We start from the raw sequence: 22,237 nt of genomic DNA, 5'->3' as shown, positions 1-22,237 counted from the left end.
CTTGACAGACGGATGTGTGGTGGTCGAAAGGTGAAAGCAGGATTTCGACGAACACCTGAATAGCATGGAGGACGTAGACACGGGAGACCACGCAATGGAGGAAAAAACGGTGCCAGTGCAGCGGAGAACGGACATGAACCAACTCCCACGCTGAGGGAAGTTAAGGATGCCATTCACCAGCTCAAAACCAACAAAGCAGCTGGTAAGGATGGTTTCGCAGCTGCTCATCAAGATGGGCCCAGAAAAGTTGGCCACCTGTCTGCATCGGCTGATAGTCAGGATCTGGGAAACCGAACAACTACCGGAGGAATGGATGGAAAGGGTAATCTGCCCTATTCACAAGAAAGGCGACCATTTGAAATGTGAGAGCTTCAGGGCGATCACTATTTTGAATGCTGCCTACAAAGTGCTATCCCAGATCATCTTCCGTCGTCTGTCACCTAAAACTAATGAGTTCGTGGGAAGTTATCAGGCTGGCTTCATCGACGGCCGATCAACAACGGACCAGATCTTTACCGTACGGCAAATCCTCCAGAAATGCCGTGAATACCAGGTCCGAACGCATCACCTGTTCATCGACTTCAAAGCGACATACGACAGTACCGACCGCACAAAGCTATGGAGAATCATTGACGAAAACGGTTTTCCTGGGAAGCTGTCTAGACTGATTGAAGCCAAAATGAATGGTGTATAAAACTGCGTATGGGTTTCGGGTGAACTAACTAATTCATTCGAATCTCGCCGGGGACTGAGACAAGGTAATGGACTCTCATGCCCAGGGATTGGCGGCATGCACCGTGCGGTGCGAAAAAAGCGTGTGCTTCACACAATCGCAAGTGCTCGTCTCCCGTTTTGCCGAGAGACAAGAGACGTATGAGTGAGAGCTTTCGTAGTTGTGCGAGAGACAATCGCAGCACTAGTTCTACGGCACAGGGAGTAATGCACGGTGCTTGGGACTGCGCTTGTCTCCTAACAGAAAAAATCAATTAATAAATTAATTGAAGAGTTTGTGTTTTCGGCAAAGTTGTTAAGCTTGTCGAGGGTTGACAAGTGATGGGTCGTTTGATTCGAAATTTTCCCAATCGTGAGTAGTATCAAGCCAAGTGCCAAGCACGGAGACAAGCACCGAGGGAGTGCATACGACAGAGCGTGAGAGACAGGAGAGCTCCAGCGCGCGGCAAAGTAAGCGAGCAACACACAACCGATTGCGCGTACTCGTCTCCTTCTAGTTTGTTGTGCTGTCTCGTAGCAGAGTGTGCGGCACGCAAAGAGTTTTGAGTCGCACCCTATCCCTGCTCATGCCTACTCTTCAACATCGCTCTGGAATGTGTGATGCGACGAGCCAGGCCGGCTGTTGAGCCGGGAACGATTTTCACAAAATCCGGTCAATTCGTGTCGTATGCTTTGCGGACGACATGAATATTATCGCCAGAACATTTGGAACGGTGGCAGAGCTGTACACCAGCCTGAAACGCGAAGCAGCAAAGGCCGACATGGAAACTCATGCTTTCTTCTCACTCGACGGTGTAATGCAACGAACTGGGTGCAACACTGGGGTACTATATAAATACACGAAATCCGGTCAATTTGTGTGCTTAGCGAACGGCATGGACATAAACATCAAAACATTTGGAATGGTAACAGAGCCGTAAACCTTCTTGAATGCGAAGCAGCAAAGATCGGATGACTGGCGTGAGTCATGAAACTGACGTAAACAAAAAATACTTGATATGAAACTGGGATCTTACTCGAAGAAACATGCAAACACTTGGGGTGTTTGAGTGACGAGTGCTCAGGACGATCTGTGGCGGTATGGAGGTGAACAGTGTGAGTCTGTGTATTACGAGCTCGCTTGAACTCAGTATTCAGAAGGTTGCAAAAGCCGATTGGAAAAGGTATTGCAGGACTGCTGGGTAGTAACTCTATAGAGATTGTGTTCTAAAAAAGTCTGGATGGTATATGATGTATTAAATAAATGAAATGGTTGCAACACTCTTGAAGGTGGTGGAACCAACCATTTAAAAAAGGGTGTGTTAGTTCCCCGTGCGGACACTGAACTTTTCATCCGACAACCTAGCAGACTCACTCCATCTGCTCTCAATACGACTAAATGACTTATGTCAAAAACCCAACACCCACACATCCACCGATATGTGACGTACCGTTGTCCATTAGCCAGATAACCATCGACCACACCGAGTAATTAAATGAACCACCCTCTTCGCCCCTCGTTCCCCCACCCGTTTCTAACTTTCCACCTTCGCCACGGATATATCCAGGTCGGTAGCCTATAATTCGTCGACATAAACGTCCGACTATTCCGTTCCTGTGCAGCACCCATGCAACTGGACGTTTTCGTCTAGCTAGCAGCTACCTGTACGGGGATGATGCCAGAGGAATCGGTTCCGTTCCGGTGAAATATGTGCGGTCGCCCTATTACGGCTTTTTCGGGGGGAGGGATCCGTATAACGCCATTATATTCAATATTTCATCGGTAACAGCTATCGACAGCATGATGTCGATTTTAATTTTTAAACTTCCCAGTTCCATGGGGTTTGAGTACGGTCGATTTGATTTTCGGTTCGCTGCGAATATTGGCTTGCGCGGTCCCTGCCTCACCTGTTTAGAGCCTTGGTCGGTACCTAGAGCACCACCGATTGTTCTATACCTAATGCGGCGCATCAATGAACAGCGGTCGAATGATCGCTAGGAGAGAAGTTTGTCTTCTGTGGTGGAGTAGGGTGGTTCATGATCTGTAATTCCCTGTTTACTGACACATAATAAAATTTCAATTTGATTAGTAAACTCTTAAAATCAAACTGAACCATCAGTAAAGTTTACTGAAGGTTGGTAATATTGTGCAGAAATACAATTATTCGATATTTACCGAAACAGCTGAAAATGGAATTGAAGGTCATTTAGAATATTAGAATAATCACACTGAAATTACTCGCTTCCCAACAAACATTTTTGCTGTACAAGAATGGAACAAACCACTCTCAAGCAAATTTTAGCTTAAGAAACTGTTGTTCAACTAGTTCTGTTTCTTGGGTTGTTCACATAACAACTTATTAACAAGAAGTTTGTTTCCACCCTAGTATAGAGAAATAGGAATTCTACTCAACCCATTGTCCTGAAGAGGTGAAATGTGGTGGTTTTTGTTTGCCTGGTCTGATATTTAGATTTGTATGTATCAACCTACATCAGGCCCTAGGCAAGAAGGCGAGGGAGGATTTTGGGAGAGGTGTTTGAAACAAACACGCAATGAGCTTTGCGGTACACGACGCGACGCAACAGGACGAGTTTTGTGTGGTTGGAGGAGGTACCCGAAGAAGATCGGAAAGGAGAAGGAAAATCTATTTCCTGATTTCATGCACGATTCTCGCTATTTCCTGTGCCGGTTCGGGGCTTCCAAATAAAAATGTTACCCAACACCACCACCCTCTGAGACGATGCATGACGAACGGGGCTGAAATCGAGGGATGGGTCGTTCGTTCGTTAAGCGGGACGATGCGGTTTCATGTAGTAGAAGTATGGTGCAAATCGGCTTTATTTACAGAGTACGTTGAAATGATAATGCTATTTGACTAAATCAACTGAAAACGTATAGCTATCTTTCGCACTTTGCCTCCTCCAGCGCAGACTATGTTGTTAGACTAGCGTAACGAAATGAAGACATTTACCACGATGAAATCATTTTAGCTTCGGTACTTTCTTCTTGCTTTTGCTTCGTCGTTGTTTACCGGCTTGTTTGCATTGAAAATTAATTTGATTTACTTCCAGATAGCAAAAGTGTCTCTCTTCTTATACCATTTAAAATAAATTACGCTATCGTCAAGCAATCTTATCCCCAATCATGCGTCTCGTTTGATACTTTCTGAAATTTTCCATCGTTGCCACATTTTTTGTAATATTACTATTTTATTCGATACTTAATTATCTAAAACAACAGTCCTGTAAGGAACTTCATTCGCTCTATCGTTCTCACTTAGTGCTCCAGTCACTCCATCCTGTTTCCACACACGCATTCAAAACATCAGACGATAAAAACCTAACCTCTTTCGAATAGAACTTCACACGCCCGTCCGTTATTTAAATTTCGTTCCAACCCGGTCGGTCCCAACCTCCACCGAAGAGTTTCTTTTTGTTTTAAGTTAAAATTTTGGTTTCCGTCGAAGTCTTAATTGAATTACACACACATTTCAGTTGGTTAGGTTCTTGTGGGTGCACGATTTCCCGTACGTGTGCTGCTGCTGCTGCTGCTGACTACAAACCCTTTCATTTGCGACGACGTCGTCGGTCGCTAGTTACCTTAGTGCCAGTTGATTGCTGAATTGGCGCTGCCTCTGGAGAAAGTTTGTGCCGGCGACGCCGACGCCGAAGGACGAAAGTAGCGATGCCGACGAGCAGATGATGAAAAAGGCGACGCAGGATGCCCACAAGGAGCTGCGTAGTCCTATGCTGGATGCGCTGTTGTGAGCTGAAGAGAATGGAATAGAAATGGATATCATTAGTTTTGTGTATGTTAATTATTTTGTAATTGATTGATTGATTGATTAATTTGTCTTTATTAAAGAGACTTTCAGCCCTTGGCTGCTTCGTCTCTTGTTTTGTAATTGCGGTGAGAGCTTTCCTGATAACTGTCTCTCTAGGGTTTTGATCTAATTTCCGTCACTCGAAGCACCGATGATTAATGATCAAGTTTTTTCTTGCACCATACCTCATAGCCAATTCAATACAAAAACACTACTTCATAAACAACTTTCAACTAATGTAAAACCACAACAATTTCATTTAAGTCATAGTTTCAGAGTTTCAGAGGTCGCGAGAGTTAAGGTGGTGAAACGATGATTTAAATAATAAGATTAAATAATTATTCCTCGAAGTCTTTTTTCGTCTACATGAATTTTATTTCCGTCATATCTTCAAGAAAACTTTATGGTACAAAGGATGGTCAGAAATTACAAAATAACCCTAATTGTGTATTCAAAGAGTCGGTCAAATTTTCCACATTCCAAGAAAATTAATGTTTTCAAAGTACTACTAAGCTTAGTAGTGTAGTGTAGTGAGTGTAATCGCGCGGAATTAAAAGGCACGAGACTGATTACACTCATTCGAAGAGAGTATTCTGCTCAGAAGGTTCCAAAAGCCGGTTCCATTTGGCCGAATGCCGTTTGGCCGAAAATAAATGGTAAACTCAAGTGACCATGTCACTATTCTTCGCATCAGTGTAACTCGAAAGAACAGCCTATGATTCAAAGAAGGAAAAATCTTCGATAAAATATTGACAGGTTCAACGCAAACTCATCCCTGAAGGTCAAAACTGGAAAGAATAGCCTATGATTAAAAGAAGGAAATATTTCTGATGATTATATTGGTAGTTGGAATATCAAAAACTTCCTTTAAATTCTTTTGAACATAATTCGGCCAAACGGCATTCGGCCAAATGGCCGGACACCCGAAAAGTCGGTACAAGAGAACCCTGAGTGTAGAATTAGCAACTAGTTAAAATACACATAAATAAAAACAAAAAAAAAAAGGTACAAGAGAATTCTACTAAGCATTTTTTCGAAGTTAAAATAGTTGTGCCTATATTATAATAATCAAAAAATTGGACAATAATTGCCTAATTATTTTACCCATCAGATATTTTGTGGAGTATGAATTGAGGGGCCCAGAATCAAAGGGGTGTAAGTAACCATTTTGTCGATTTTGAGCTGAGCATATAAAAAAATTCTTCAGATTTCAAGCTTTCAGGAACTTTTTAAAGTTTATTTTTATAACGATTGGGATAATTACAATAAATCGTGGAAAATTAGGTCGATTTTGAAACTCTATACATTTTGTATGGGATGAAAAATTAATGAAAAACTTTGAGCCTCATTTACTCGAAAGTGGGTTTTTGACACTTACACCCCTTTGCTTCTAACCCCCTCAATTGATAGTCAGACAGTCAGACGGACTGAAAATTGAACGGTGATGAAAAACCATTTCGCCAACTGCTGATGCTGTGCGGTTTTCTTCGACAGAGGAAAACGTCAACTCCTAAGTGAAGTGAAATTTAAATGTGTAACATAGGAAATTTGTTCGATGTCTAGTGCTATGGAAGCTGGTTATTAATGCTTCCATCGACTGTGTCATTGGCGAAGGTTAGTTGAAATATCCGTGATTATTGATTTTTTTTTTTCTGTCTGAAAAGACGGGAATTAGCGCATATGCTAAAGTCAAATTTTACTCAAATAAAAAAAATGGTAATGGATAAATCACTTGTCTTGTAAAACTGGTTTTCCTATGCAGTTAAATCTAATTGAAGACCTTAGCTCACCAGAAGAAATCGAACTTGAATCTTATGTAGAGTTAACTAAGCATACTAGAAAAAAATCTCCAAAAGTAATAATCATGAAATTTTTGGACATCTCAAACTTCAATACACCATCTTGGATTTATTGATCATTTTTTGGATTACATTCACCAGATTTGGACTCCGGAAACAATTCGTATTCATTCATATTACATGGTTTGGTTTAGTGCCAAATATTACGAAAAAAACTGCCAGTTTTTGAGTGATTTAAGGGGGGATTTAAGGGATCTTCAGGGAGGGAAGTGGTGAGATTTTCGGGGAAGTGGAGGGGTGATAAAAGTTGTGATATTGGCGGGAATAGCAAGACGCGTTTGGAGAAGTTTAAAAGAGGCCAAAGTATAGCGAGCTTATGGAGTAAGGTAAGCGGCTCAAGTAGAGCCAACAGGGTCTAGTTGGAGCCTATGGGGTGTTTCAGAGTTTATCAACGGTTGAGGTTTCCAGAGAGATTGAAAGGGTGGATATGATGGCTTTGGGACAGAAGATCGAAGGACAAATGGTCGAAGGACAAAAGGTCGAATGGACAAAAGGTCGAATGGACAAAAGGTCGAATGGACATTAGGTCGAAGGGACAAAAGGTCGAATGGGACAAAAGGTCGAATGGGACAAAAGGTCGAATGGGACAAAAGGTCGAATTTTAGTAGACCAATTTGTTGCCGCTCATTGAAACATTGTAGTGCTGTTATAGAAATCATATGCATTTCAGTCACTAACATTTCCATAGGAAATTTTTCCTTCTTTAGTTTGTAGGCTGTTCTTTCAAGTTCTGTTAATGTAGTATTTATTTAATGGCAATTTAGTTTGATTTTTTGTTCTGAAATTTTTCCTTCTTAAATTTATAGGCTGTTCTTTTAACTTTTGTTAGTGAAATAATTATTGACTCCTTAGGGACTTATTTTTCAATCAGAAATTTTGCCTTCTTCTTTTCAATATTTGTTCTATCTAACTGTACTACAGAAACATTCATTAACTACTTGTACTTAGTGATCATCCCCTCTTGGATTGATAAGTAGATCCTAATAATTATACTGTATAATTAAACAATTTCATTTTGTTTGCTAATACAGGCGTTACGCCAAAAATTGAGAATTTTCGATCCCCCTCTCCCTGTCCTATACAAACTATATTGCTTGTTACACTTTTGAAAACCACCCTCCCCCTATAATCGTTACGTACTTCATGGATCACCCCTATAATATCCAGAGATTTGTCCTTTTCTAATTTATAGACTGTTTGGCTTTATTTAATCGCTTTAATGATTGGAATTTCAAATGAGAATATTCCGATCTATGATTCATCCTTCTTCAACCCATAGGCTGTTCTTTCAAGGGCTCAGAGATGGCATGCTCCTCAGTCCTCAGTGCGAAACGTGAGAAGAGAAAACATACAGTCTATACACGACTTTTAACGAGAGCGAGGGTGAACTACGCAACTTTTTTCACACATAAACCACCAGCTCACTCTTTGGCATCCATCGTGGCACCCTCAAAATGAGTGCTCAAACAAATGTTAGAACAAACATGTTTTTTTGTCAGTTTCTGCGTGCACATTTTGTGCGCGCAGAAAATGTGCACACAAAAATTCGTGTTGAGAGCGCACTCAGTCGTGCTTCCAGTGCAATACTGTGTGTACCACAGGAGTATGAAAATACTTGCTTGTCTAAGATATCACATAAATCACAGACAAATAGATGTGACACTAACAAAATTTCAATCTCATATATCTCATGATCCTGATTACTTAGAAAGTTGGTGTCTTCGACAAAGTTGTTTGGCTGGTCAAGGACTAACCGATAATAAGATTAAAGATTCAAAATTCCACCGCTAGGCGGTGCTAGTGGGCAAACAAATTATGATTTTCATAAATATCAGGAAAATTTGCAAAAAAATGCAACTAGCGCCGCCTAGCTGCAGAAACTTGAACCAAACGGTAATCATTCTGAAAGCCTTTGATCTACCAAACAATATTGCCAAAGACACCATCTTTCTACAAAATAAGGATGCTGAGATATGAGTAATTTAAAATTTGTTTGCTCTCTAGCGCCGCCTAGCTGTAGAATTTTGAATCTTAAGTCTTATAATCGGTTAGTCCTTGACCAGCCAAACAACTTTGCCGAAGACACCAACTCTCTAAGTAATCAGGATCATGAGATATATGAGATTGAAATTTCGCTAGTGTCACATCTACTTGTCTGTGATTTATGTGATATCTTAGACAAGCAGACGCAACATTGACAAAATTTCTATCCCATAGGGTAATTCATGTATTTTGGACAGGCTGAGGACAACGTTGGAAAAATCGCCCCCTAGCTTCCTTAGAAAGCAATCGATTATTTCGCAAAGTTACTAAAACGCTTATAATATGATTGTACTTTGCGTTCCTGATGACAAAAACCTTAACGATAGCATTTTAAGCTGAGAAAATCACAATTTCCAATCGCCTGTTAGAATTGCATTTTGGACACCGAATATATGTTTTGGACACCCTCAGGTATATATAATTTGGACAGGGCAATTATCTCAATGTTTAGCCATGAAAACTGCTAAATCATGGAAGTAGCATAAATTAACAAATATTTTCTTACACATAATCAAATTTCTCCGCTTAATAGGCATCTATTTTGATAACTATTACAGCTTTTGTTAAAATCGGGAAAATATCGCCAGACCCACAGAATACGCCTCCAAGTATGCAATTGCACAGCATCCCCATGTAGTTCGTCAGATGACCAAAATATATTAACAGTAGAAACCATGCAATGTATTTTGGACACATCCTATTTTGAGCGTTCTAGATGAATGTTAAAAGATTGGCTGCCTAATGCTTCTTTATTGAACATTTTTCATTGCAAAAAGGCTTTTAAATTTCTTACAATTGTTAATTCAACGAGTTTTGAGATGAATATTGTATGTGACTGTGAAGTGTATGTCGTCTTGCATACCTGTGCATTTGAGGGGTTTTAGTGAAATAATTTACATTTTCGATAATTTTGAAGAAAATTCTTAATTGTTAAGAGTATTTTCAACGTAAGTCATCAGAATAGGGTTTGTTTGATCCAATAATCGATATTGAGAAGTATCTACTTTTATTAGCTCTCCGGAACAAGGCATACTTCGACGTGCATGTCCAAATTATATTTTTTACCCTATATCTCAGGAACCTGATTACTTAGAGAGTTGGTTTCTTCGGCAAAGTTGTTCAGCTTGTCAAGGGCTTTCAGAATATTGGCCGTGTGATTCGTGATTTCACCGCTAGGCGGCGCTAAATAGCGTACAAATTTTACATTTCACATATCTCAGCATTCTGCACGCAGAAAAATAAATTGTAAACACAATTAAATTCTAGTTCAAATCAACCGATTTTTCAGTTTGCTATAGTGACAAACTGATTTCTAGTTTACACTGAATTGTCCCATTGTTTGATAATACAAATATTTTCATTTGACGGAATTTTCGACAGTTTTGTTAGAACAAACAGAGATTTGGTAGTTTCAACATAAAATAACAGATTGTTTTAAACGACTGCACTTTTGTGACTAACAAAGCCGGAATGTGATTGTGTTAGTGACTGCAGCTCCTGCGGCAGCTCGGAAATCTATTTTTAGACACTCGGAAAGTGGATAGCAACGAGAACGAATAAAAAAAGACAAAAAAAGGCGAAACCGACCAACTTTTTGTGGATGCTGTTTTGAGTACCTGCGCGTTATCCATCACGGCCAAAACTGCACTTGGAAGTTGGAGTGATGGATTTGAAACACTTTCTTCGTTGTGGCGATGTTGGAGTGAGAATTTTACCCAAGTAACCACGGTGTTGAAGCCTTATTGCATGCTGATATAGGGTGTATTAAGAGCAACCATTACTTTACATGCAAACTTAAGGTTGATTTAAAGTGGAAAAGGGCAATTATAGAAACAAATTACGATTATACTGGTATAATCTTAAATCAGTCGCATAATTGCCACTTCCACTTTAAATCAACCTTAAGTGTTCATGCAAAGTAATGATTGCTCTAAATACACCGTATATTTGCATGTAATAAGGCTTCAGCACCGTGGTTACTTGGGTAAAGATGTGTGAATGCTTCCAGGCCATGTTTGTGGTCCCCATTTTGTTAAAACAAATGAAGTTTTTAACGTTTTATGGAATGATGGGAATTGATTGTTTTGATCGATAAACTCCAAGTTAGATCAAAGAAATATAACTTTGGAATAAGTAAATCCTCAGTTTGAAAATCAACCATGCGTTTTATTGTTTTAAACGAGCCTCATTTTTCTACGTGTGATTCTTTAGAAAGATGGTGTCTTCGGCAAACTTGTTTGGTAGATCAAGGGCTTTCAGAATAATTAGCGTTTGGTTCGAGTTTCTGCAACTAGGTGGCGCTAGTTGCATTTTTTTGCAAATTTTCCAGATACATATGAAAAACAAAATTTATTAGCTCACTAGCACCCCTTTTTTTTGGAATTCGGAACCAAAATATTCATCAACTGTAAGTCCTTGACCAGCTTAAGACATCTGCTTGTCTCTGATATCACAGGATTTGATACCCCTTAGCGGGTTTTGGACTCACTGGCATGCTCTTTACCCTTTTAGACCTTTTGTCCATTCGACCATTTGTCCATTCGACCTTTTGTCCTTCGACCTTTTGTCTTTCGACCTTTTGTCATAGATTCGGATAAGATAGATCAGGTGATTTAAGCGAGAAGGGTATCAAGGGCACAAGAAAATAAGGCCTTCTGGTAGATTCAAGAACCATAAATATCTTAAGGGGGTCTCAGTTAGCCTAGTGGTTATAGCTATGGATCGCCAATCTGGAGACGGCGGGTTCGATTCCCGTTCCGGTCGGGACTATTTTCTCGACTCCCTGGGCATAGTGTATCATTGTGTTTGCCACACAAAATACAAATTCATGCAATGGCAGCCCTTCAATTAATAACTGTGGAAGTGTTCAAAGAACACTAAGTGGAAGCGAGACAGGCCAAGTCCCAGTGGGGACGTAGAGCCATAAAGAATAATCAATCATTTAAGCACACAAGTTATGCATGTAGATTCGATGACTTTCAATAATTCGATGACTCAAGAAAGTTCTTAGGAAACCTTCAACAGCACCAAACCAACTCCATCCCCCCTCATTGCTCTCCCCTGAGGACGCCCTGGACTCCCCTTAACTTGCAACTTCATTCCTTTGAACCAACCTTATCCCTCATCTAACACACTCCAACTGCTCTGAACACAAACAGATTCAATTTAGGTAACGTTACCTACATGGAGGGACCTTAACAGATTTTTCCTAAATGTATTCGACCTCAATGGAGGTTTGAGTGTATTTAATCTAATTTTTGTCGAGTATTACTAGCTGAAATATATAACGTTCCGTTCCTGTACTCACCATTGCTATAGCAACAGAAACCAGAATAGAAAAAAACTGAGATTCTGTATTGATGAAGTACTCGGACATCTTCTCCATACCAACTGTACCCATTTTGCTTGGTTATTGAGCCTAACAATACTTAAAACATCCGCCTTTTTGTTTGTGGGCCACCATATAAAATTTTAGGTCGTGATTCTCAATTTTGGGCCTACATCGTGGATTTTCTGGTCTCAAATAATGATTTGCGCACAACATTCGTCAACCGATAGGGTATGCTTCAGTTTATGTTAAATATAATATGTTAAGTTTTAAATACGTGTTTTAGCAACCCTTGAGAATGGCCAATACCCGTTAGTCGAAACGTCGCGAAAATAGAAAACAATCGTTCTCGACTTAAATATTGAGAACGCCATTCGAAACATTGATCAAATATCCACTGGAAATCCTTTAGTTCATAGTATTTATTTTAGTTTAATGGTCATATGTTAGTCGCTATGACCTGTTTGACTGGTGCAAATAGCGAAACACGTTGGCCGATCGGAACAATCTTTTTTATTCTTCAACCACTTCACCTAATGTACAACTCTTTTGTCCAATAGAGCACTGCGTGAGCACTGATGAGCACGAGGATGTTGGTATGTGGCTCCGTTTCTTTTTCCAGTCCGATTGAGGGTCCATTATTAGTTGCCTTTAGCCGATATCCAAGTTTCCGGGTTCGTTGGAGCATATGGTCAGAAAAGGGTCAGGTGTCAGCCGTTCTTGGTGGGAAGAGCAACATGTTTTAAGCATTAATACACGGGCTTCCATATTGCCCCATATGGTCATTTTGTCACATAATCCCCAATATTTCAAAGAATTTTTGAAAACATTAATGAAGGAATGCCTAATAGATTTTCTGAAGGAATCTCCGGTGGAATTGGCTTCTTTAACGGTGTTGAGAGAATGCCATATTCTGAATCTGCATGCAAAACTGAGCCGAATCACCCCTCGTCCGATGTTGTACTGGGCGCAGCTACCAAGCAGTTGTCCAGCTGTCAGAGGGTGATTTAAAGAAATTTCTTCGAAATTGATTTTAGGTACCAAAATACAGTTAAAAAATCGGAGAAAAACCATAGCTGCTTAGAAAAAGGTGCCCTCCCGAGCAGAGGAAAAAAGCTCAATAATAGCATATTTTGATATGGAGAACAAAAAGTGATATTTGTTTGTTTGAGATAAGAGGTAAAAGTACTGAAAATAATATCTCAATTTTACTCCTGGAGCATCATCATCATAGCACATTTAGCTCTTGGTAAGATCTAGCCAATAGCAGTGAGCTATTTGATTGAACTTCAAATATCAAATTTTGCTATTGGTTAGATGGTTCAAGAACAAATTTTTGCTATTATTTTCAGTACTTTTACCTCTTATCTCAAACAAAGCAATATCACATTTTGATCGTCAGTACTTGAACTCTGCCCGGGCTTTCATATAAAAATAACAAATCAAAGATTTTTACAAAATTTAAAAACTCAATTTCTGACGGAAGACTTCTTAAAGAACCATCAGGAATATTTCTGGAAAAATAAACTAAAAGGAATATCATAGAAACTCTCTAGAGGAGTTTTTAAAGAATCATTGAAAAAGTTTCTGAAGTAATCGCCGGATAAATTTCTGAAAGAAACCATCAAAAGATTTTATTATGGAATTCCTAAAGTAATATTTGTAACTAATGGCGGTTAGGCCACAGCTACCGTTGGCTGAGGAGAGGGTCACAGAAGGTGACCCTTCCCAGCGGCTAACGAGACTCTGTATTAGGACCTCACATCTCAAGGGTCGGCACGCTTATCCTATCTATTTCGCGGATTCAGGGAAACACTTGGATTGCCTTTTTCACACTCCTGTACGATTTGTTACGATTTAGTGCACTTCTTCTATCTTTCCCTAGCTATCTACAATCACTCTACTTCCACCCACTTTCTTAATCTAGCCTGACCTTCTTTCCTTGGGGCCCCTTTCTCCTGCTGCCATCATCTGCTGATCCTCTCCTTCCTCTCGTCCTTCTTCTTCTTCTTCTTCTTCTTCTTCTTCTTCTTCTTCTTCTTCTTCTTCTTCTTCTTCTTCAATGTCCTTTGCGGCCCGATCGAGCCAGGATGTCAGCGACCGCTGGAGCTCGGGCCTCAGGTTGGTCCTCGGCCAGGAGTACCGAATGGCCGGATCTTCATCTGCCCAAGTCTTTGCCGGATATCGTCACGGCGGAGGGTGACCCATTTTAGGGTTAGGGTTCCCCTCTAAGCTTGTGCACGGTAAAACTACGGTTTATAGTAAAACCTCGTGGTTCTGTGTGAGGTGGGAGGGGGGGGGTAATTCCAGGTATTATATGGTTCATGGAATTATCTGGATTCTAGATTACCTGTGTTCTTGGAACCCACCACTCACAATAGGAACACATTAGACACTATAAGTACAGAGGACTTCACGAGTGTCGATCTCTTGGGCAAACGGCCGTTTCTTAGGTCGATTGAGATCCTAATGGCCTCCTTTCGCTACCAACGTCTACGTGGCTGATTCAGGGAAGGCAGAGGCATCTGGTGGCTAATGTTTACGGGTGATGGTAGCTGCTATATATGGCTGCGTCCTTTTCGGGTGACCAGCAAACACAAAGAGTGGAAACAAACAACACAAACACTTTCCTGAATTTTTAAGAAACAAACAGACGAAACTACACTATAACGCGACAAAATCTCACAAACCTGCTGAGGGGATACTACGAACCGTTACATATTTGAAGCAATCCGTGGAATATTTTTGAAGAGAATCCCTAGCGGAATTTCTGAAATAATTCAAGGAAGCTTTTTTAACGAATCCATGGATGAATTTCTGTAAGAATTTCTGAAAGAATCGCTTGAGGAATTTCTAAGGTAATCTTTCAAATAAATTTGTGAATGCATTATAAATTTAAGCATTTCTGAAAAAAATCACTGGAGAGAATATTTGAGAAATTCGCAAAACAATCATCGGAGGAATATCTGTAAAAAAAAACAAAAGACAGATTTTTTTTCAAGAATCCCTCGTAAAGGAATCCTATGAGGATTTTTTAAAAGGAACTCAACAAGATTTTCTGAGGCATACTTCTGGAAGACTTATGAATGTTCAATTTTTTTAAGGAATCACTGAAGAAGTGCATAGAGGAACTCGTGAAAAAAAAAATTAGAAGGGATTTTCCAAATTTTCCGAGTTTTCCCGACAGGATTCTGAAAGAATTTGTCAATAAATTTATGGAAGTATTTATGCAAAAATCATTATAAGATTTACGGGAGAAATCTGAGAAAATTTGAATTTTTGAAGATATCCATCGAAGATTTTTTCTCCAAGATTCCTTGGAAAAATATCTTCTCACAGGAATATCAGGAAGAATCTTGGAGTAATTATTGAAGGAATCCTTGGAGAATTACATGCTTCTGGAGAAGCTCTTGAAGGAAAATATTGTTGTTGTTTCAAACATCGCACACTGTTCCCAAAGACCCAATCTAGATCATGATAATGTTGGATCTGAAAAGTTGGCATAGTGTCTTCGAAGAAGTTGTTTGATATGTAAAACACTTTTTGTGAAAATATCTCTAATGTCATAATCCATCTAGAAGTGAAAATGATTTCCGATTTTAGTAAAGTTATGATATCGTGGGTATGTATTTATCAAAGTTCAAGGAAATTTCATTATGTCAAACAAAGTTTTATTATATCTGCTAAATTTTTAGAGATATGGGTCATGTTTTGTGAACGGCCACTTTGAATTAGTTTATTTGGTGTAACTTTTTCTACATATTTTTGAGAAATTTAAAATTTCCCACTCCCAGCACAGTGTATGTAACGCCTTCAAGTTATTCAACCAAAGCGTGCTGTGCCGCTTGACCTTCTTCACCTTATTCACTACACAATCTATCACTTTACCAACACTATAAATAACCCCTATCCATGGATCGCATCACCGACCCAACGGTGTCGGTGTGTTGTGGGGATGCAGAGGTGATCTCGGTCTTTAGTAGCGACAACCAGCACACTCTAACATTCCTTCCCCTTCCCAACTGACTATGAGGACGTAGCCGGCGCCGTTATTGATCCAAAATGCATGAGCTGCTTACATTGCATTTTGAGAATAAGTGGAGTGTCCCAGCCCTTATTCATTTGGATCTCAGTGCAATTGGTACCAGCTCAGATCAATCACGGAGGAGCAACCATTGACATGTACCGTCTACCCCCGTTGTTGGTTTGAACGACACCTCATGCAAACCAAGGGGGTTCATTTTTTAATTTGAATTTTTTTTATTATTTTTTTTTATCTGTATTAACGAGATTTTTAGCCCTAGGCTAGTTCATCTCGGGACCCACGCTTGACTTCCCTTCCGAAGGAAGAACTCACATTTTGCGAGTTTGTCGGGAGTGGGATTCGATCCCAGGTCCTCAGCGTGATAGTTAAGGTGTTCTAACCATCACACCAGATCCGCTCCACAAATTTGAACTTCTAGTAATTCTGTGGGTATCGAAAAACACACTGATGGTAATCCTTTTTGCCGTTTTGTTTTGATTTTGCGTTCCGTTTCACCCCGGCCCATGAGCAGAATGACGTTTGAACCATTTTTAGTTTCAACGATGTGCAGATTGACAGGGGTCGAATTAAAAAAGTCAAGATTAGTTGCGGTCAAACCAACGAGGCTAGACGGTATAGTCAAATTTGATCGTTGATCGTGACCGTTATATTTTTGGGAAATTTCAAATGTTCTAAAACATGGCTCTGTAAGGTAAACTTCTCCTGAAGGCAGTGAAATGTTATTTGAAAAACAGCCTAAATTCGTAAATATTTTGACCCTGAACAATTGTTTTTTAAAGCTTAATTGGTTCAAATAAGCTATTTGATAGATAGGATTCCTCCTTATGAAAGTGTTGCTCTTGTGATCAATACACGAAGTAGAGAGACGAAAATTCAATTCTACATATGTGAAGATGTAATCGGCCACTGGTCTTTGAGATATGACAGTTCAAAAATTAGTTGTCTTAAAAATAGTGTTTCACGAGAAAGGTTCTAGCTTCGCGAAAGATTAACCAATCGAGCTCAAATTTTTACCAATGATACACATATAATTGGTTGATAAACAGTCAAAATTTGAAATTTTTTATGCCCTCTATAAAAAGTTACAGCTTGTTGTACTTTTTTGTGAGAGAAAAAAAAAAGTTGTCTATCCCGAATATTTTGGCCACCCCTGTAGCTTTGAGTAAAAATTGAGGTTAACGTATTAAACTTGAATGAAAAATCATATTTTTTTCGGAAGAGACTATTTTTCAGGAAATTGCCTACTTTTAGGCGTTCAATGCGGTTTATTTTGAAACTACCTGAATTTTATTAAAATATTGATATACGAAATACACCAGATTTGAGAATTTTGAATCCTTTTTTTCGATTCAGCACAATAAAATTTCTTATTTTCCAAATTTAGAATTCAATATCGTTGGTTGATCAACTTCACCCCAGATTTAAAGTTTCCACATTAGACCTTCCGAATATCTTTTATCAAAATGTTGTTATTTCTTGTAAGAACTTCGTTAACGTTGCTTGATGGAAATCTCTTTGGTACATGTTTTAAACATAATGGTTTGGTATCATGCACAGTTTAATTAATTCTATTGAAAATAACAGATGACGAATGATCAACTTCCCCCCAGATTACGGTACCCTGATTTTATATATTTATCGGAAAAAAAGGGAAACATGCCCAAAAAACAGATGTGATTATTTTTTAGTTTTGAATATGATTTTTTGAAAAAGATTTAAATAATGTCCAACGTGCTATAACCAAAGTGGTACTACATCAGCCGAGACAGCTAGTTGTATATTTTTGAACTTGAAAGATAATTTCCTAGAGCAGTTCTAATTGGATTGACATGGAAATTGTTATTGCGCCCTAGGTACTGATTATTCCCAAAAAGCCTCACCAATAAAAACAAATCAAATCTAAATTAATTTTCTTCCATGTTTCCAACAGCTTCCTCCGAACCGACGCAATGAATCTAAATTTAAAAGAAAAACTTCGCCTGTCTTTGACATTGCGCCCTCCACGCGGCTGCCTGACGGACGGAAGCATTCGTTTCCCTTTTATATCATGCTTATTTGATTAATACCGTAAAAGATGCTTCGCATTCCGGCGAGCAAATGGAACCGCGCCAAAACATCGTTTCAACAAGAGAAAAACAGAAATCCTTATGCCTACAATCAGCAGGAAAGCTCTTCCCGCCCCGTCCCCGGCCTCGGCCATGTTCATCATCATTTCGGAGAAAGCAGGGCTCACCTTGAACGCGATCCGCCCGGGTGTTGGAGGCGACCGCTTTCCGCGATTCCAGCATCGGAGCCTTCTGCGGTTTATCGCCTTCGACGCTTTCCTCGTTGCTCTTCCAGTAGACGGTCGAGATGGTGGCGAGACACTGCGGTGGGTGGAGAAGTGAGATAAGAGCACCGGATTAAGGGAGAATGCAATAATGGAAACAATTTAACAATCCGCGCTAAAGTATGAGGAAGTACGACACGGGGGTTTATTCGAGTTTCCGCATGCTGATCAGGGAAATTTTCTTATAATTTGTTCTCGTTTTGTTCGTCTCTCTCTCTCTCTCTCTCTCTCTCTCTTACCTTGAGTTTCATGTCGCCTCGCTTGAAGTGCTTTGGCTTGACGCGGAACTCCAGCCCGAGGATGGAGGTCTCGAGTCTGTCCGAGCCAGAGACGATGGGCTCGTATTGTCGTACCAACCCGTGGTCTGCCGGTTCACTGTTGATGTACCAGGTCAGGTGTACTGCAGGTTTGGATCGACCGGAAGTGCAGTTAACCCGCACGTAGTCTCCGATCTGATAGCGAGGTTTCCCTCCCGTTATGTGGGGGTCCTCGTCCGGAAGAACTAACCATGTGGAAGAAAGTGAACCGGAATGTGATTTCCGCAGAAGAAATACTGTCATAAACATTACTCACCAACGACAGTCATCTCTGCATGTTCGGACACGGTCTGGAAGGATGGTGCTTCAGCTGATACCTCACATCGATATTTCCCACTAGATTCCAGTTCGACTGGATCCAGCACAACTTGCTCGTTGGAAGAATTTTGTACCTTTATATTGCAGCACATCATTCCGGTTCATGGGAAAGCAAGAAAAATCGTTCTCATCAACATAATCATCAGGGTAGGTAGCTTTCTGTGGAAGCGGATGTGGAACCGGGGATTACTTACGTCTACATTTATTCCTTTCAGGTCGAAAACTTGGATGGGCGGATTATCTCTTGGCACGTAGCGATAGAACTCGTTGCCGTCCTTGTACCACTTCACCGCGTACAGTGCATCGCCCTCCATCTCGTAGTGGCACTCGAGGCGCACCGGGTGATCCCTGACGGTGTGTTTGGGCACTCGTACCTCCGTCAGCTTGATTCCGAAGGCTGTTTCTGGGGGGATGGAGAAAGAGAAATTGGGCTCACATAAGATGAAAGAAGCAATTTGTTCTGCTGAATATGGCTGTCTTTTATATGCTACACAAAATTGTGATGTAAGATTTTTACCGGTCCCAACTCAGATGATGTCTAGCTCAAAATTGGCTGTGCTTTAAAAACTACATATAGCCATTATTATTATTTCATGCATGGGTATGATTGCACTGCATTTTCATATTTAGTTTTACTTATTAAATACTAGCCGTCCCGTCAAACATCACCTGCCTATTGAACTTTCGGCATGCAGTTACGTAGGGAAACTACCCTTAGTTTTGGGGATTTAAACTTCAGATTTAACTCTATTTTCACCGTCGATTTTGTATGTTTTGATATGTTTCCACGGATACATCAGAACTCTGGTCCAATGCATAAATGCAAGAAATACGCAATTCAGATAAACCCTTCAGGTGGAGAATTATGTTTATTGATACAAATGATCAACTCAAAGTATGCTTACAAGGTGAAGGCTTTAAAACCCAACCAAAGTGTACTAAAAAGCTTAGCCTGTATGTTAACTAAAAAAACAAATTTGCGATAGAAGGCTCGAAGGGTCGAGTCATATATGCCAATCCACTCAGTTTGATGAATTGAGATGATGTATCATGTATCATGTGTGTATGTATGTATGTCTGTGTACAAAAAAGATCACTCACTTTTAAGGCACTTCCCATTGACCGATTCGGATTATTTTCGGAATCAAATTTCGGATTATAGCTCGAATCGAACCGAAATTTTACCGCAATGTTTTGCTATTGAAAACAGTACCGGTGAATTAGTCATATATGAAAGTGAACCAAACGCTATCACGCGGCGTATCAAATTGCGCCGAATTTTGTAAACTTTAGTATGGTTGACGAATTCTATACAGAAATAACGATGTTGACTAAAAATTCAAGATGCGGCTGTTTTAAGGAGTTTGAAGCTCTTAAACCATGCAATATGGACATATTCGGTATGGAGAAGAAGCTCGAAGTCCAAAAATGGCGACAACAACATCCAAGATGGCGGCCCGAAATTTTGGAAGGTAGTTGTTTTAAGGTGTTTTAAGTTCTGAAACCATTCAGTGTTTGTATACTTGGTACAGAGAAGATGTCTGGAGTGCAAAAATGTTTTCCAGAATATTCAAGATGGCGGCCCTCAATGTGGGATAGCAGCTTTTAAGGAGTTCAAGGCTTTAAAACCATGCAATGCATGCAATTTGGTATGGAGAAGAAATCCGGAGTCCGAAATTGGCGACCAAAATATACAAGATAGCGGACCTGGATGGCAGCTGTTTTAAGGTGTTTTAGGCTTAGAAACAATGAAATATGGGTATAATTGGTACGGGAAAAATGTTCGGAGTCAGAAAAATGGTACCAGAGTATTCAAGATGGCAATCCAATACCCAATATTACGGCACAAAGTTCAAAATGGCAATAGTTTTAAGGAATTTTAGGCTCTAAAATCATTGCAATATGGGGATATTTTGTATGGAGAGGATGTGTGGAGTCCAAATATGGTGACCAAAAGCAACAATTAAGTGGCTCAAAAATCAACATGACAGCTGCTTTTATGGAGATTTACTCTCCGAAACCATGTAACATGGGTGTTTTGGTAAGGAGAAGATGTCTGGAACACAAATATGGCGACCAAAATGGTATAAAGAAGATGTCAACGGTCCAAAATTCAAGATGACAGCCGTTTTAGGGTGTTTTGGACTCTGAAACCATGCAGTATAGATATAATTTGGTATGGGGTAGATGTCTAGGCTCTGGAGTCCAAAAAAATGGCAACCATAATATCCAAAATGGCGGCTCTAATTCAAGATGGTAAATGTTTCAGTGAGTTTTAACTATGAAACCATGAAATATGGGTAAACCAGAAATGTTTCGATTATATCACTGTCTTTGTGCGACACACCCTAATTTTTAAATAAAGTGCTGTTATATTCGAAGATAATTCTTCCTACTCTTCTTCAAGATGCATGTTTGTGGGCTTTGTGGCCGTGCGGTTAGCGGCGGCGTATCGTAAGCCTCGGAATGTGGGTTCGATACCCGCTCCAGTCGGTGAAAATTTTTCATCAAACCAAAAATTCATCACTGGGTCATTGGGTGTTCGCAGAGACAAATTTCGTTCATTTAAGGTTGAAGGATTCGTCATTGATATTATCGTCATCATTGAAATTTCAAAAGCAGTTTTCTCGAGCAAAACACAAATGGTCGTTATGAAAATGTATTCACAGCATTCCGTTCTCCATCTGGCATACAGTAAATACATTTTCATAACGAACATTTGTGTTTTACTCGAGAAAACTGCTTTCGAAATTTCAATGATGACGATAATGTCAATGACGAATCCTTCAACCTTAAAACAAACATTTTAATGTTTATTTGGTAAACTGATAAAATGTTTGAAACTAAAATTTTAATTTTTAATACAAACTCAAATACATATTGATTTTTCAAATACCCATCGAGGAGCCCCTCATTCCACCGTCGAGCAAAGCTCATGAGTTAAAAATGTTAAATTTTTCTGAAAAGTTTTCACGGATTCTATTTGTTTTTGGTAGCGAATGTGACCTATATGATGTTGGCATTGAAAGTGGCACAGGGGATGTGGGTTTTCTGCTGGTTATCTGCTATTCACAATCCAAACCTCCTTCGGATGGGATTAGAAGAACATCTAACACATACACTGTTGTGCACAAGTGTGTCAAAGCGGGAGAGGAAATTATTTTTAATTGTCAGGAGCTTCGGGCACCGTCTCTCAATTACTTATTGGTATGACAATTAGTGTGCAGTCGGACTCTCGACGGATCGGTCCTCAGCCGACCAATTACGGTAAGGTTAACTGTAGCACCTTACAAATGTTAACTTATTGATTTTGCTTTGGCTGACCAAGCCTTGTGGGAAATTACACTGGAGGGATTCCACGGAGGCACGCAAGTCGATCCTGAGCGACCATTTCAAAAATATCTGAAACTTTGCACAGTTTTTCAATTTCATCTAAAACGTCATTTTTCGATATCAAATCTTC

At 39.8% G+C, this 22,237-nt stretch overlaps 1 protein-coding gene across 1 annotated transcript in view; it reads right to left on the bottom strand.

Moving 5' to 3' along the window:
* Window positions 1-3,032: 3,032 nt before the first annotated feature.
* LOC109398343 (uncharacterized) overlaps window positions 3,033-22,237 on the bottom strand; it is an 88,373-nt gene continuing 69,168 nt past the window's right edge. The window contains exons 2-6 of the mRNA XM_019670693.3: window positions 18,969-19,177; window positions 18,713-18,848; window positions 18,379-18,641; window positions 18,044-18,176; window positions 3,033-4,480 (exon numbers count right to left, since the gene is read on the bottom strand). Coding sequence (XP_019526238.3) covers window positions 4,308-4,480; window positions 18,044-18,176; window positions 18,379-18,641; window positions 18,713-18,848; window positions 18,969-19,177 — 914 coding nt within the window. The 3' untranslated portion in view covers window positions 3,033-4,307. The remainder of the gene's footprint in view (window positions 4,481-18,043; window positions 18,177-18,378; window positions 18,642-18,712; window positions 18,849-18,968; window positions 19,178-22,237) is intronic.

The sequence above is a fragment of the Aedes albopictus genome, chromosome 2 (genome assembly GCF_035046485.1).
Source record: "Aedes albopictus strain Foshan chromosome 2, AalbF5, whole genome shotgun sequence".
NCBI lineage: Eukaryota > Metazoa > Arthropoda > Insecta > Diptera > Culicidae > Aedes > Aedes albopictus.
The sequence above is the reverse complement of the archived record's forward strand: the minus strand, read 5'-3'. Positions and strand labels throughout refer to the sequence as shown.